This window comes from Antrostomus carolinensis, unplaced genomic scaffold, assembly GCF_000700745.2.
Source record: "Antrostomus carolinensis isolate BGI_N321 unplaced genomic scaffold, ASM70074v2 scaffold6179, whole genome shotgun sequence".
Classification (NCBI taxonomy): Eukaryota; Metazoa; Chordata; class Aves; order Caprimulgiformes; family Caprimulgidae; genus Antrostomus; species Antrostomus carolinensis.
Window position 1 is genome coordinate 11,473 of NW_010337753.1, and position 17,272 is coordinate 28,744.

General features: G+C 34.9%; 1 protein-coding gene across 1 annotated transcript in view; it reads left to right on the forward strand.

The window, feature by feature from the left end:
- The window catches only part of HIBCH (3-hydroxyisobutyryl-CoA hydrolase), a gene marked incomplete at its 5' end in the record, with an annotated part of 44,085 nt that overhangs the window by 10,607 nt on the left and 16,206 nt on the right, over window positions 1–17,272 (forward strand). Inside the window, one exon of the mRNA XM_010175279.1 lies at window positions 12,639–12,717. Within this exon, the coding sequence (XP_010173581.1) occupies window positions 12,639–12,717 (79 nt within the window). The remainder of the gene's footprint in view (window positions 1–12,638; window positions 12,718–17,272) is intronic.

Consider the following 17,272-nt stretch of genomic DNA (forward strand, 5'->3'; position numbering starts at 1 on the left):
ATTCTTTCAAGTTAAGATGCCCTAGTGTCTAATTTAAGTCCTTAGTATGTGTAAATCAATATATTCCTGTCTTAGTCATAGGTCTCTAAGAACATTTTGAGATACTTGCATCCTTGCTCCCAGCCATCTCCCTTTAATAGGGATAAGGACAGTTATTCAGCCTTTACTACAGATTAAGTCTCTTGGTCTTCTTGCAATCCTCTGGAATCTCTTCAGTTTGTGTACTTTACAGTTCATTACCAGAGACCAGACAATATTTCAGCTGGAGGACTCATCAGCACCAAGTAGAGCAGAATAATTATCCCCCATATATATAACAGAGACATTCTGTCACAAATAGCTCATGTAAATAGCAGCCTTTTAGGTGCTAGGAGGCCAACACGTCTAGTTATTATTAAAGCTATTACTCTTACCTCTTTCCTCCATGCATAACATAAACTTCCATCACAGTACATTTATTGCTTACCTTTTACCAATTTTTAAATCTTCTTCCTTGAACAGAACTTGTCACAGTCAATCTTCTGAAGCTAAGCTTTTCCTCAAAGACTACAAAGAAAAAAAAAAAATTAAATTCATAAAACTCCCCCCTCATTTCCTCGTTCAAGAAACCTAAGTGGCATATCAGCTGGCATTGCCTTATATACCTCTACTGCCTCAATCTGATTAGGCTTCCCAGGTGTATTGAATCTAGGCTGAGCAGGTACACTTCAGCCCTTTGGTGCCTGCTGGTAGAGACCCTGGTGATACCTTAAGTAGTTATTTTTGTAACAGCATTGCATTATTATTTGTATTAAGTTCATGATTGCTATAAGTCCCTGAAAAGTGTCTAGGCATTTGTTCCATAGAAAACATACTTGTAATCTCTGAATTTGATTTTGCTTTCTTAAGTGTAGTTCTTTTCATTTCATTAGTTTCTATCTGACCTCCAAAGTGAGATGGTTTTGAATTCTGATCTTGCCCTTCAAAGTGTTTGCCTTTCCAAAAAGTAATCTGTAAATTATAGAAATCCTTGGTATTTCATCATCCAAGCAGATGATGAAAATATCAAATAAAACTTCATTAATGATTTGCTTCTGTATGACCTCAGCTAGGGTGCCCTCTGAGTCTGGTTGCAGACTTCTGGTAACTCTTAATACATTTTCAGGTGATTGTACCCTGCATGTCATAGTGATACCATCTAGGCTACGTTTCCCTCATTTGTTTATGAGAGGAAACTATGCTGTGTATGGGGAAACATTCCTTCTATCGTGCATCATCTAACTGTGCTTCTTTTCTAGACCACAGATTCAGAATTACTGCGTCTTTTTATGTTGCAGTAGAAGAGTGAACCGAGTACCTAATATTTAACTTTACTTCTTTTTCATATTAGTGCCACTTCATTTTCAGCAAAAAAATCCAGAGGCTGACATTGTTAGAGGAATCTTTCCTTGTAAATCAGATCTCAGACCTGATTTGTAAGTCTTTAAGGCAGAAGTTTGCTTAGTTGAAGTTTGCATCTTTCCTCTGTAATCATTCTCTGTTGCATCTTGTAAAGTCCATTTGTCTTACAAGAAGAATTTGACTTTTTGAGGTGTAAGAAGAATTTGACTTTTGGGGAAGGATGACATTTTAACCCTCTTCAGGAGAAAGTGGAACACTTCTCTGGTTGAAGCTTTTCCTCTGCTTTAATCAATAAAGACTTGTCAAAAAAATCATTAATAATTTCCTGGAAGGAGTTTTCAGTGTTTTATTTCAATTTTAGCCTGCCACATTTGTGACATTTTACCTCACAACATTCTGAATATGTTTTATCATTATAAAAGTTTGTTCAGTAATGCTTTGTGTATTTCCAGTTTTAACTCTTCATAATAATGTTTGGAGACCTATGGGGAAAAGACTTGATAGAGTTTTACATCAGATCTGTAATTTTTCTTGCTAGCGAAGTTCTTCAGTAGGTGAAAGTAAATGCCTGACATGCAAAATACTGGATTAACTGCAAGTGCTAGTGAAATCAATTGCTAGTAAATTTTAAAGTAAATTTTAAAAACTATTTTTTGAAAATAGTTTTTTAAAAAAATATTAGTCCCCTGTGCTTTTGTGTGTATTTAGGGATGTTTACTGCCAAAAAATGCATGTTAGCATGTCACAGTAGGAATTGGCCTACTTCCCATGGTTGCCTTGTATGGCAAAAAATAATATTAGCTTATTTCATAGCTGTTGAGGTTCTTGATGCAATAAATAGCTGAAAGCTGTGGAGGAGTTTGCTCCAAAGTTATCATATGAAATTGTAATCTTTTTTCAGGAATTGGTCTTTCTAATAGAAGTCATTCTCAATCACAGAAATAAGAATTATGTGAAAATAAGGCCAGTTCCCAAGTTAAAGGAATTTCTTATAAGGGGGGTGAAGTAAATTTTTAGGAGTATTTTTACACTTTGCACTGCTTGCATATAATTCAAGCTGTAACATTTTTTTTCTCATGCTTATTTTACTAGAAAAAAGTAATTAAAAAGTTTTCCAATTCAATATTCAAAATATCATCTGCGTCTTGCATTTTTCTAAACCACTTAAATTGAAATGTTACCAAGAGGAAGATATTCAGCCAGTATTTTGTTTACTTAATATGTTATTTATTAGCATGTCTGCATATTACCTTATGTAAGATACTGCCTATATATGAGTGCTGTGCTGGATCTGGACCACATTCATCAAAGAAAATGAGGACTTAGATATTCAGTGCAAGTTTATGAGAGTTTACTGAGCCTAAAAATGTAATTTACAGTGAACACTTTCCAACAGCTAAATTAATATGATGTTTTCTTGAACAATGTTGTTTGTTACAGGTACCATGGGATTCTACCAGTATAGTTATAAACATCTAAACTTACACTTTAGCAGGATTTGGTCAGAAGTTCTTATCACATTAATACTTCTTATCAAGTAAATTGGTAGGGATGCTGTAAGCCACCTGTATGTTATACATTTTAGACAATAGAATTCCAGTACTCAAAAGAGCTGGAGTTGAACAATAGCTGCTGTTGTCCTCTCCCATTATTATTCAGATTATGTGGCTCTAACTCTTCAGAAATGTTCCTCTCACTACCAACATATATGTAAAATTTCTGGCATACATCTGCAACTTCTTTTCCTTGTTTCTTCTGAAATACAGTTTAAAAAGTGAACATCAGTGTTGAATTTAAATTACATATTTGTAAAATGAAATTACCTGTTTTTTTGTTTGCCTGATGTTTTGTAGTGAGGACCAAAGCAGCATAAGGAAAAACACAGCTTTCTTACTGCTGCAGATAAAAAAAATACAAATAAAATTCTTTATTCCCAGGCTTCATGAGTTAGCCTCTGAGTTACAACTAGCTGGACTGCTCCAGTAGGTGGGAGGAGGAAAAGGAAGGAACATCTCATAGATTCAGTGGTCCACAGCCTGAATCTCCCACTACCAAAACCAGTTCTCAGTGATGTAAAAGTAGAAAAGAAGGGTCTGCTTTTGCTCTCTCTGCCATTTGTGGGTGTGGACATCTACACAGACAGAGCCTTTCCTTCTGAGCAACTGACCTGGCATTGCTGTCTTCTCTTGCAGACTAGAGAAACAAAGCCATTGTGAACACAACACATGATGTTTGCCTGCTCTTTTCCATAAAAAGTATTTAAACAAAAGTTGGGAGCCTGTATCTAAAACTGAAGTTAAAATCTTGTAAACTATTGAATATTGGCATTTCAATATGTTTAGCTGAAGTGACTGAAGCCTGAAAGAGGAAGGTGGGAAGTGTTAAAGACAACCAACTGCTTTATTTCATCATGATCTCACTTGAACTATGAGCTGTTAATAGAAAATCTGCAGAAAAAGAAGCCAGACAAATATTATAGACTGCAGTAGCTGCAGCCGCTACAGAAATGTTTAAGCGAAGTGTCTTCTGATACTCCTCGGGAATGTAAAATACAATGGAGAAGGGGCAGCTCCCCGTTTTCTTCCACATTGTAATATGTCTTTCCGTCTGTTTGTTTTTTATTATTTGCTTTTAGGATGTATTCATATAAGTTGTGTGCCTGTAGTTTTTATACACAGGTGTAGATAGCAGCATTTGAGGCTAACATTCAAAAATGAGGAAACACTAGAATTAACCATATTGGTAAAATCTCACATTTTTTGCCCACTTGTGATACAATTTTTAGTTAGAGGAATGTGCATTCATGAAGTGCACAGGTGGGTATTGCTCACAGAACAAACAGCTATTCATTTGTTGTTTAACATGTGGTGCAAATTTTATTGCATACTATAGAAATTCTGCTTATTAGTTATTAATGTAAATATATACACATTGGTTGACTAACTGCAGCATATAAAAGTTCATTAAAAATTATTATTTTACATAGCAGAGGTCTTCTGTACTGTAATGGACATTATTACCCCTTTAACCCTTTTTTATAGCTAGGAAACTGGAACTTAGAAATGTCAGTGCTTCTTGGAACTTCTCCTGATTCTTCTTTTTCTTCCTTTTTATAAATATGTCATGCCTCTTGTCAGTCATCATGCTCTGAAATGTGAACATCTTTGGTTTTGTTTTAGTTTATGCTCTAAAATCTGCCCTGAAGTAAAAGTAATTGTCATACTAAACCTAGATAATCTGCTTTCCACTTCTCTCCCTCCCTCTGGAAACTCAGGCATGTGTACAGCACGTAGAAGCTTGTGGCCTGTTTTGTTGCCAGTGCTTCAAAGCTGAAGGCAGCTTTTACTGTCAAATAGAATACAGATTTTGCAAGTAGTTATTTGTTGTCCTTGCAAACAAATCTTTGTGAGATTGACTCGTGTACCACTTAGCTTTTGTAATATAGGATGTTGAAAACAGAGCTGGGGCAATACTAAGGAAGGGTTCGCTTTTTGCTGATATTACAGTGTAGTTACCATCTGGCACGTTGGTCTGCCCGCTAAGCTGCAGCGTTTGATCCTGGGGACAAATGGGGCACTTCATTTTGTAGCTAATCGGACTATCACATCAGCAGCTCTGGACATCAACAAAAAATAACCACGGAATGTTCGACAATTTGCATGTGATTTTATTCCCCAAAGGGCTTATCATAAAGCACTGTCTTGAAAACAAGTATTTAAAATTATGGGTCAGTACTGGTACAGTAAGTAAAACTCCTCTCCCCTCCTCCTCCTGAACCTACAATGACTTAGTTGTTTAATGTACAATATGAAAAGGAACAAATGCCACTATGTTACACCCAAAAAAGAAAGGCAGGCTTCCTGAACATACACTGTACAGATGTTGGTATTATACAATCTCACTGCACTTAGTATTTTAGAATTACAGAGTAAGTGTTTGCCTTCCTAAGCAACATAATGACATATAGATCACATCATAGAGCAAACATCACTTGTATATTCTGAGACTAAAATTGAAGTTTTAAGCTGTACTTTCTAGTTTATTATTTTTTTCTGATACTTGTGTATGTTTAAAGGAGGCTTTATTTTGGCTTCAGGGAAAGCTTTCCTACCCCTGCACTGTTGACTGCCATTACAGAGATTTTTGCAGGCTTCTGCACAGATTTATTCTTTCCATTTAACACCAGATTCTTTCTTGCTAAAAGTTTCACTATTTTTCTCTAATTCTAGGCCTTCATGTGCATGCCTAGTCTCATATTGAGAGTTATCTCATTATTTCCCTGTCCTTCTCTTTATTACAGATCAAGAAAAAAAAGTTCTGAAGAGTATTATCTTTGCTTGCTTCTCCATTCTTTTCATATGTCTGCTATTTTTTCTCATTTCCAGAAGAACTGGAATGCTCATTTTCTCCTTAAGTTAGTTTTGAGCTGTCTTATACTTTTAAAAAGTATAGAGAGAATTAGAACATAATTACAAAATCCCCTCACTTTTCTCCTGTCTTCCCAAATAACTTGCCCCTGTTTAAATGAAGTTCAGTTGCTGAAATGGGTTCCCTCCCACTTGCCTACCCTCCCTACAGACATTAAGATGTGGTGAGTTGGACATATGTATTTCTTGCAGTAGCTACATTTTTAAGTGATACAGAGGAACAAAGGGACAGAACTTGTCTTCCAGAATTTTAGAAATAATTAAAAAACACACTATCTTTTTCTGAACATACATGACCAGTTGTGTACAGGGAAACATTGGGGAAAAAAGAATGCTTTCAAATTTAACACTAGAAAAAGTTTAACTTGCTAGTAATTAATTACTGTTGCTATAGGCTTTTCAGATCTAAGTCTTCTTACATCATCTCTTTTCTTTCTTGTGTGCATAAAAAGTTGTGCTTCCTCTGACACAAAAGATTATTTTTTAACAGACATAGCTGACTGTTGATGCCAGGAAGTTTTGTAGGCTTACTATATGCAAGTCTTAGAAAGCAATTAATGGTAGTGAAAAAGAAACAGGGAAAACATTCTTAATTCTGGAAATAAGTTATTTCAGAACATTCTGAGTAAACAGAATGAATTAGCGGGTTTTGTTTGCAAAATGGTTATTGAGCTGCAGTGTCTGTAGGCCAGACTGGACCATGAGACCAGACTCTTCAACCTGCTGCTTTTCACCTTGAAGAATCCAATGCACATGGAAAGGGAGGACATGAACCTTCACGTGCTCAATCCCTGCTGTGGAGACATGTGTTTAACTGCCACATGTCCACCAGGTGGGATTGCAACACCAGTATGGGTGTTCATACATCACATAGTGTTCACCATCAGAAGACCAGATCAGTCCCTACAGATTACACAGGGTAAAAAATATGGCTACTGCAGATAATTGCCTGTCTGGTTTTGGCCGGGACAGAGCTAATTTTCTTCTCTCAGTAGTTAGAATAGTGCTGTGTTTTGGAGTCAGTGTGGGGTTTGGTGTGAGAAGAACATTAATTACATACTGATGATTTTACAGTTTGCAGGGAATCAAGGATTCCTAACTTCCCACGTTTTGCTAGTCTGCAGGTACAGAAGAAACTGAGGGGAGAGTGACAGGTTCAAATTGGCATTTGGATATGCCAGTGGGATATTCCATATCACATTCTGTCATGTTCAGTGTATAAATGAGGGTTGAATGGAATGCTCTCTCTTCTGGGATTGCGGTTTTGGGATTGTCACTCCTCGGGGATCGCTATCTGGGAACAGGCTGGGCATTGGTCAGCGGGTGGTGAGCAATTGCACTGTGCATCTCTCATTTGTATATTCTATTATTATTATTATTATCATTATTATCATTATTATTATTTTAAGTTTTATTTCATTTCAGTTATTAAATTGTTCTTACCTCAACCTACGAGTATCCTTACCTTTACCCCTCCAATTCCCTCCCCTATTCCCTGGGGCAGGGGAAGAGTGAGCAAGCAGCTGTGTGGTGTTTGGCTGCCAGCCAGGTTAAACTATGACACTATCCTGATAAAGACGGTTTGAAAACATTTATAAGTTTTGTCTGGTAGTAGAAAAATCAAAACAGGGCTTTTAAAAGTTCAGTCTAAGTTATTTTGATAAAGGAAACTCATTGTAGCAGCATTGGTGCACAGAATGGCCTGTATGGGGTTTTTTTTTCCAAATTTCACTGTAAGAAGAACCTGACATAAATGATTACTAATAATGTAGTTGGATCAATTTGTTTAAATAATTAGGGGTCAGGAGAACAAGACTGAAACACCAGATATTATTACAGATAGTCTATCTCCAATCAGCTCATTGTGCTTTTGTATGTCTGTAAAAATTTGGACTGAGTATCTCTAACACATAATCAGTATGTGGAAATTAATATTTCATATTTAAATTATATTACATTAATATTTTATGTTTTAAAATACTACACTAAATGATTGAAAAATTCACAAAAGCAATGATATTTTAAAAATACTTGTATGAAGTTGATTTATATGTCATCAACCAAAGAAAGTGATATTCTTAGTCTAGATTGATCTGTTATGCTGCATTGCTCTAGTTCACTAAGTCATCTTGTCTGTTAGTGTCTACAGATAAAAATGGATTATACTCTTTGGAGTGGTCCATAACGTTAATGATGAATGAAGATTAACTTTGATTCAGGTTAAGATTTGCTGTGTCTGGATGCAGGGGTAATGCTCTTACATCGGTGATTTTTGATCTTGCATCACTATAAGCTCCTGCTGCTTCCTGAATCAATTCCACTCACTTACTTTGCCAGCTAATGCTTTTGAAAACATTTTTGCTGCACCTTGGCTATTTTAACACATCTGTATTCAGATATATTTGCCCTTTGTTGTGTTATGCTCAGTTTGTTCGTGGATTGCCACATTTCTTTTGTGGTTCTAGCTCTAGCAGAAACTGTATTCTCATGCAGTTAAAAATGAGGGTAATCATTGGATGGGAACAGGACTTTCACTGTGGACAGTATTGATATTGGTATTACCATAAAATTGGTTCCTTGAACAGCTAAAAATTCTTTATCAGCCTAGTGAAGACGATACAAGCAACATTCCTGAAGGCCTTTTCTGTTTGTGTTTCTTTTACTCTGTTGTTTATGCTTTCCTAGGCAGTGATTTCTTTACAGTCTGAGTCAGGTTATTTTGTAAATAGACAAGTGTGATTTATGGCTTTGCTATGGCACAGATCTGCTTTACTGCATGTGAACAGATGTTTACGTGTGCCATTCAGGAAGGGCATGTTTACTTTGCTCTGTGTGGTTGTAGTGGCCCTCAATTTCTTAATAACTTCCCTAGATGTGATGAGTTCTGTCATTTACTAATCGGGGTCATTCTCAATTTAAGTTACTACAGCCTCCCGGCTACAACTTAGCTTTTAAAATTTATAATAGCTGTATTCTATTTCTCCATCTATCAGTAATTTGCAGCTTGTTTTTCATTAGAAAAATACTTTTAATAAGGTTTTGTATTCATCATGAGAAAAAGCAATGAACAATTTTCTATATACAATCAATGAACAATTTTCTATATACAGTCACATAATGACTTTTGAAGTATGGTAATTAGTAGGAGAATCACGTGTATAGGAAGTAAAACTCGGATACTGTATTGGCTTTTTCAGAAGCTTGTTGATAAATTCAGACCAAACTGCCTGTACTATTATGTGCCTCCTGGAGGTGCGCTGAGTCTCATAGTCGAGTTGCAACACCCTGCTTTTAAGATTAATATCTTAATATCCATGTAGTAATAGATCTGTAATTTGTAACCAAACACCATTATAGCCAGTCTGTCTCCAGTAATACATTGTCAGACCACCATTTCTGCTCTTATCTATGGTTTTGATTAATTCATATATAAACCATAAAGAAAGATTGTTTTAATTGATTGCTTGTTAATTTCTTAAATCCTTAATTTATAGTCTCATTCTTTAAGTATCCTTTACAAAATTCAAACAATTGGGTGGAAAAAACAGTGGCAAAAAAAGTTTCATGCCAGTATTAAGATAAACTATATCTGGATTAAAAACCAAGCCTAATTCATCATAGAAATCATTATCTTGGAAAAGTCTGAAAGAGGACATTAACTTTAGTATATGTTGGAAGATGATGCAAGGTAGAACTCTGACAGTGCAGGATATAGTGTATTTTAATAAAGACTTTATAGCATCAAGGCTTGTATGTATAAATGCTTGTACTATTTGGTGAAGTGAGCATAGCCTAAATGCAAATATTTTAATAGTGTGAAGGGCCTCCTAGGTGGGACTCCAGCTATTTAAGATTTCAGTTAAATTTAAAAAAGGAATAAAAAAAAAGACAAAATCCCAAAATGGAGGAGGAATGCATTTAGACTTCTGAGTTTGTTCTTTACTCAGGATACTAATAAACTAATAAGCATCTGTCCACTGTAGTAGATGGAGGAGGTTAAACATGTGCAGTTAATGTGTTAAAATAACCATTTGGGAAGTTGCAAATAAACACAGGAAAGCATATTATCACCAGTTTAATAAATTACTGGGGTTTGTGCCCTCAAAGCATTTACTCATTTTTCTCTCCTAATTTTATCTTAATGTTGGAGTATGTAGAAATTATCTTCAAAGAAGTAAGGGCATATTTGCACCATTTTCTTTATAAAGGATAAGAAGAAAATACAGTTTTAGTCTTTTAAATATAAAATAAGCTCTATACTATTAAACTTGAAGGCTATCTGGAAAACAAATCCAATTATGGCTTAAGCACTTGAGAAAGTGAAATCTGATTTAATTACTTCTTTCAAAATAAAATTACGTCTTTCAACTTTTTATTATTAAAACTACAGTTATTTTTATCACTGTAAAAAAGAACAAGCTTGGAAGAGAAGGTTTCTTCATAGAGTTAACACTCTATTCTTTGTTACTTAATATTCAAGCTGAAAATTTGAGTCCTTATGCAAACTTCTGATTGGCTAGAAAATAAGCCAGAAAAATTGCTTTGTGATAGATAATATTTGTATTCTTAGATATGGGATTAGAAAAAAAATAATTTAAGCATTAGAAAGAGCAAAATGGGCATTTATTTTTTTTTTTAGTTTTGTAAAACTGTATAAAACTTATCTTTATAAAAAGGTCATAATCATTGCTGAACATGCATAGAAATAACAGCAGACATACTGTGCTTTCTTCTGCTGTAGGAAAGGCTTTACCCAATGCACTGAAGATTTGCTGTTACGATATTGAAAGAAGTAGGAAGTGATGAAGTCACATTTCCATTTCACTTAAGAGTTCTAGAGCTGTTTTAGGAGTGAATGTAGCTTTACATGTAGCTTTGCATTTGCAAGAGAACTAAGTACAGGGCCATTGCCCTTGCTGCTGCTCACATGAGGTCCGCAGCCTCTGACCAGTCCTCAAGTGAAAGGGCTGAAGGACAGATAAGGGATGAGACATAAGATCGTACTCACTGCAAGTAGAATTCAGATATTTGCTCAAATCCCGTTTGCCTCCTTGAAACAGCAATACTTCATGTGTATAGATTTGGCTGAGTCTCTGGATATAAAGTCAAGTACGATTGCCAAGTTACCTGCAGTGTCCATTTCTCAGGAACTTAGACTGGAATCTTAAAAACTTCATACATCTGTATTAAAACCAAAGACTGGCAAATACTAACTTTACAGAAAAAAACCTTAAAGATATTTTCAAATTTTGTCATCTACCACCTTAATGGAATAAGCAATGACAATTAATTTCTTGCTGGGCAGAACTGTAGGAGAGGCCAGGGAAGAATGCATGAGACTGGTGTGAGGAAATGGATGTAATTTTTATTAAACTGAGATAACTTTTAAAAATTTTAATGTAAAACCCACCCAAAGATCTCTGTAAATAAGTGAAATGAAAACATGTTCTATTATGTTCTGCTCTCTCCTTAAAAGCCTATCAAATATATAATGCTAGTCCAAGCAAATATCACCCAATTAATCCCACTGATTTTGATGGAAGGTATGAAATATTGTGAAGGCTTGTAGCCTTATTTGGGTGAAGTGCCATTTTTCTAGTATCTAAACAATTAGAAATGTTACTTAAAAATCTATTACATCTTCATTAGACACTTCTTTTGGACAATTATATTTAAGATACCATAGTTTTAATAGAAAAAATGGATGGATAAGAAGACTAAGCAAAGGGAAATTTAACAGTGAGGAAAGGAAGTAAGCTGAAACAGCGGAGAGGGAGACAGCAAAATATTTCTATGAAGAAACTTGTAAAATATTCAGTAGAGGGTTTTGTCTCCAGGGAGGATCTACTACTCATTTCTATTGACATGTATCATGTAGATAAGCTTTGAGAAACGCGACTCCTTTACTCATATGTTGTGGTTGTCCCAGGAATACAGTTATTCTTGGATTACTTCAAATATTATTACTAAATATTAGTAATTTTGTCTTTCTTTAAATTTGATGGTTTGCCTCTTGAACATTTCTCTAAATTAAATTAATTTTGTGTGAACTGAAAAAAAAATATATATTGGGCCTTGCTGCTGCTCACTGCCTAAATCAGAAAATACGTGATAGACAACACCAGGATCTCTTCTGCTCTTGAGGGAAGTGTCTCATCAGGAAGTACTGCTAGAGAAGAGGGCTGGATACTTAGAAATCTGAATTCTGAATTTTCTTTCTGAATTGGAGAACAAAAGTCCCTAGGTTAAATAAGTGAGTTTCTAACCACATACTCTGAATTTTAATCAATAATGCTGAAGGCTTTTCCTGCTTAAAATACTTCTGTATTGATAAAGTAGGTAATTATCACATTATAAGAATAGTTAATTATTGTTTCTTTTAAGGGTATTAGAATTACAACTTTGTGCAATTATGTATATTCCAAAAGTAATGACATTTTTATTGTTGGTGGTTTGAAATATGTGCAAAAATTATAGATGTGGTAACACTAGCAAAAGGATATCAACTCCTTTAGTAATCTAATGGAGAAAATGAGGTCACTCGTTTCTGTTGCTGCTGTCACTCATGGGTTTTTTAAGTTAATCTCTGTATGACTCACCAATCTTTTAAAGCATAGAATGCTATTTCATCCAAATCATAAAGGTAATATGATGTTTTATTAATGTTTGAACCATAAAAGGCCTTTTAATATTTTGTTGAGATGTGCAGTGGTAAATCTAATATTATTTAATTGTAGAGCAAAGCAAGAGGTGTGTTACATAGGATTATGGTTATGGTTATTTTTACCAGTAATTTTATAACTGTGTCCTTTGCTTGTGTTCCATGCGTAGGGAGTTGGCCTCTCAGTCCATGGACATTTCCGAGTTGCTACAGAAAAGACGCTGTTCGCAATGCCAGAAACAGCAATAGGTAAGTATTTGAACAGCTTATCACATGTTAACATGTTTAAAGTTACACTGTTTGTGTAATCAGGATGAAATGTCTTTGACTGAAAGCAGCGGCAGTAATGAAAGAATTTTAAAAAGGAATTGGAGGTGACCATATATGGAGAGTATTTTCTGTTAAAATAATAAAAAATTAGGTGTATTCTGGGAAGTTGATCACTAAGGATTCTTAAGCTGGGATTTACTGTTTAGACTGACAGAAAGACTGTCAGGATACAATTATTAAAAAATAGAAGTAGATCTGAGGAACTAAGTCTTTGCTACAGATGTAGGTAGATGAAGTCTGAAGATCCCAGTGCAAGTATGTCAGCCTTACATCTGGAACTCAGTATGAGTCAGACTGGCTGTACTACAAGCTGATCTGCAGGTTATTGAGAGATTTTGAAATTTCAGCTTTTCTTGTAGATTATTAATATAGACCCATTGCTGTTGTGTACAGATTGTGCACAGGCAAGATCACAGTGTTGTCCTTTTTTTTTTTTAATAGCAACACATACCTTTTGTTTTCTAATGTTTGATCTTACAGCTTTTCTTTGTCAGCTCAGAGATGTATAAAAGAAAATGTTGTGTCTCAGAGCTATATGAAGATAGTGGTATGGCTCAAGAAAAGTCAGTCACATTAAAATGAACCCTCCTGTGAAATGATTCATATTTCCCTTCAAGACAATCCTGGTACCAACAGGGTACCCACACTGAACCTTTTCTTGTCTGGCCTATTTACTCCTTTAATGCTTTCATCAACATCCAGGTCCCTTCTCCCTGCTTATCAACAATGTTCATGAAGAGTGCTCCAGACCTGTAACCCATCCTGCATTTCTCTCCTGCAAAATTTCTAGTTTCTACATCTTTCCGAGGCAAGGCAACTGGAGGATGATTGCAATTGTTCTTATCTTTATGTCCTCAAGCAGGAGAATGAGCCTGGTCTGTAATATGTGCCCCTGTTGAACATATTTATTCAGAATAGGGAACCTTATCTGGTGGTTAAACAGCTTAAATGGCACCAGACATGGTGCTACTAGGTTCAGCCTTAGTTTCACCTCAAATAATTAGTTTTAAGGAGTAGTGACCATTATTTTATTAAAAGATTTCCACACAGTTATGTAATGTTAAACATAAGAAATAATGTAAAAAAAAAAAAATCAGGACTCAGTTCTGAAAAGAGAATGAAAGATATAATATTCTGCTTTTGTCAAGAATATTTTAAGTAGAATAATGTCATTACAACCAAAGTTAAAATGCACTCTTAGCTAATGATTGGATTTTTTTAGTGCCCCATTAGTAATGCTTAAAAGGTCTAGCATTTTTAATATTTTTAAGGAGTGTATTACACATTATCTATTGTTTATTGCTATCCAGCCTGTATGAAACATTTCACAAGACTTATTCTGAAATTCTTAAAATATTAAATGAACTGTAAGCGTCAAGTAAAAAAATAAAAGCCAAATATAAGCAAGCTCATTATCATTTGAACTCCTGAAAAAAAAAAATAGTAGAGCAATACCTGCTAGCTGAAAAATGTCATGTAATTTTTCTGAACAAATAAGTATGGGTTGAAAAAAACCAAAAACTATTGTAGCCCTCCAAATATTTTTCTCTTCTGCAGGAAAACTTAGTAAACTAAATAGCTCAAGCAATAATACAACATGAATTTTCTGAACTCCTGAAGCTCATAATTAGTTGTTGTACAAGAAAACCCTTTGAAAGAAACTTTTTTTTTTTTAAACTAAACAGAGAAGTTCTTTGGCATATAAAATGATTCTAATATAGAAGATACCTTCTTCGTTTTCTTCAAAGGTAAAGATATGAGTAGTCTTGTATTAACAAAAATTATCTACTTTGCATAAAGAACTTATCTAAACAAAAACAGACTGTGAAGACATGTAAAGGAAAAGCTTAGAACTTGATTAGGAAAGAAAATAATTAGAAACCTTTTAGGATCAATTAGAAGTAAAACCACTGAAATCTGTTTGGATTTAAGGACTTGGCTGTTTCAATCTCTGTGGTGTATGTTTAAAATGTCTAGCTGTCTAGATATTGTATTAATTGATGTTTTTCATATGTTTGCTTATTTCAGTAGACATTACACCTTTTCTGTGAAATGAAAACAAAGCATTCATTCAGCTGCTACATTTTCACACAATTATTCTGCGTTTATACACTGCCATAAATAAAAGCATATAGATAGATATGCCACTTTCCAAATAGAAATAAAAGGCAGTTCTAGATTGTAGGAGTTTGGAACTGACATAGATAAAATAAAGCACTGGAAAGCAGTTTAGATGTAGGAGGCTGTGGAAAAACCACTGGTGGGAAGAACAAAAGACGGAAGTATATTGTAAGAAGTGGGATTTAAGGTGATGTTACAATAATAGTGGCCACTTTCTTGTATATCTCTCTAAGTTTTTAGCTTTCTATAAATAATTTACCAATAAATCTCCAACCATCGCTGCAAGGTAAGGTTGGAATGTAGCAGCACTATCTTTATTTTATGCTTGGCAACTGCGGAGATTCACAGTTGGGATGACAGTGAAGCGTGCTGCATCTGTCTCAGAGCACAGACTGCAAGTCAGCATTACAGGCACAGGCTTTTAGCCTGGTCAGCCCAGCAGACATTCAGTTATTCTTCTGTTATTTGAGGGATTTGAGAAATAATTGGTAAATGCTATAAAAATAATTTAAAAAAAATCAACTATATGGAATACATTAAGAAGATCTCAGGAGCAAGCAATAACACATGGGATGCAGTACTGAGAGAATGAAGAGGAATATGTAGAACAAGAGGAGTAAAATTATAGGAAGAAATGAAGACCGGGACCTTGAAAAGGATACAGTAGAAGCTGTAGCAGACGACATTTATGCCACCAAGTAAATTTAAACTGGATTAGTTACACCTTCACTAATCCTGTTTGTAAATTCCTTAACAATTAAAGAAACCTTAATTCAGTCTAGTTTTATTTGCCTCTAAAGCAACTTAAGCTAATCAACTTCATAGCTTATTTAGAACTAATTTCCCTCTGTATGGCCATGTGGAAGGGTGTTACAGATCCCAATAGCAAGATGGCTTTTCCTCTGGGAACTTACTGGAGCATGGGGAGACTCGTACTTCAGCATTAATATTTTAATTACAGCAAAAAGGAAAAGGTTGTTGCTGTCCTGGTGGATGGGGAGAATAATGTAATTGCCTTTTTGCTTTGGAGGGCATTTGTAAGAGAAGTTTCATTTTCAATTGAAGGATTTTTTTGCTGCAGTAGGATATCCAAGGGGAGACAGATGAATAGGATAAAACTAAATTACAGTCTTGGCATCAACATTATAGATACAATGGCTCAAACTGAGAAGGCAGAATGCAGAGTAGACTATTCAGAATGTGAATACAAACGAAAAAGAAGGTAAATAATGAATTTGGGTTAATACAGCTTAGGGCTTTTAAAGGGTGCCAACGAGACATTCAGCATTTTAGGAGTAGAGCTGTATGTCTCAGTAGCCTGTGGGATAAGGAATAAATCAGTTAATAGCAACATGCACATTAGTGGGAACGGGAATAGAATACTGCAACCATAACTGATAGGAAATCGCTCCTAAAAACAACTTTGTGATGTATTAGAGGCGGCAGAACTAAGGGAGGACCAAGAGGGAACCAGAGGAGAAGCTGAGAGATGGGTGAGAGCACAAGGCAGCAATGAACTTTAAAGATTATTGAGAAGAGGGAAATACTGAAGAGAAGCTGTCTGAAAGAAACCTCCCCTTGATTCCATCCAAGGGGGAGGAATATTCAGGGACCACTAATTTCTCACATCTTAAAATACTTGTAATAGGGTCTTTCTATAATACTGACATTGACTCTTTTTGTGACTCAAAGCAATTACTTGTGAGTGAAAAATTACCACCTTCTATCAGAACCCCATTTAAACTCCTTATCTACATCTTGATCTTCCCAGTAAATATCTCTGCTTTGGCAAGTGTTTTCTGAGTTCCTTATTGTTCATTTGCGTTTTTAAAATTTATTCTCATGTTTCATTTATTCTCTCAAAGTGAAAAAAACAGCACTACACCTTTGACTTCTTCAACAGACTTTCAGTTTCATGAACACACCATTGGTAACATGTAGTAACGGGACACTGCTTCTTTCCATTTTGATTTCTGAGACTGATACAGTTAAGCTTAAGTTTTCTGAAGGTTAAGTATGTTAAAATTTACAAAAAGTGTTTGAGTTTATTTTGTAGGTTATTGATATATATAACAGAATAAGGCAGATATTGACAAAGTGATGATTTAAAATATTTGAACTTTGATAAAAGTGGTCATATATTTTTCAATTACAACTTTTTAAAGTATTTTAAATTTTATTCATAGCTTTGAAGTTTTAAAAATTACTCTACTTTGTAGTTTAAAAAAAAAGTGTAAGATAGTCACTAAACTGGAAAGTTATCATTTTTTAAATTTTATGTTAGTCATAGTCCTTCAAAGAGCCAGATATTAGGTCAGCATCTTGTGTTTCCACATTCAGGAAGACCCTGGCA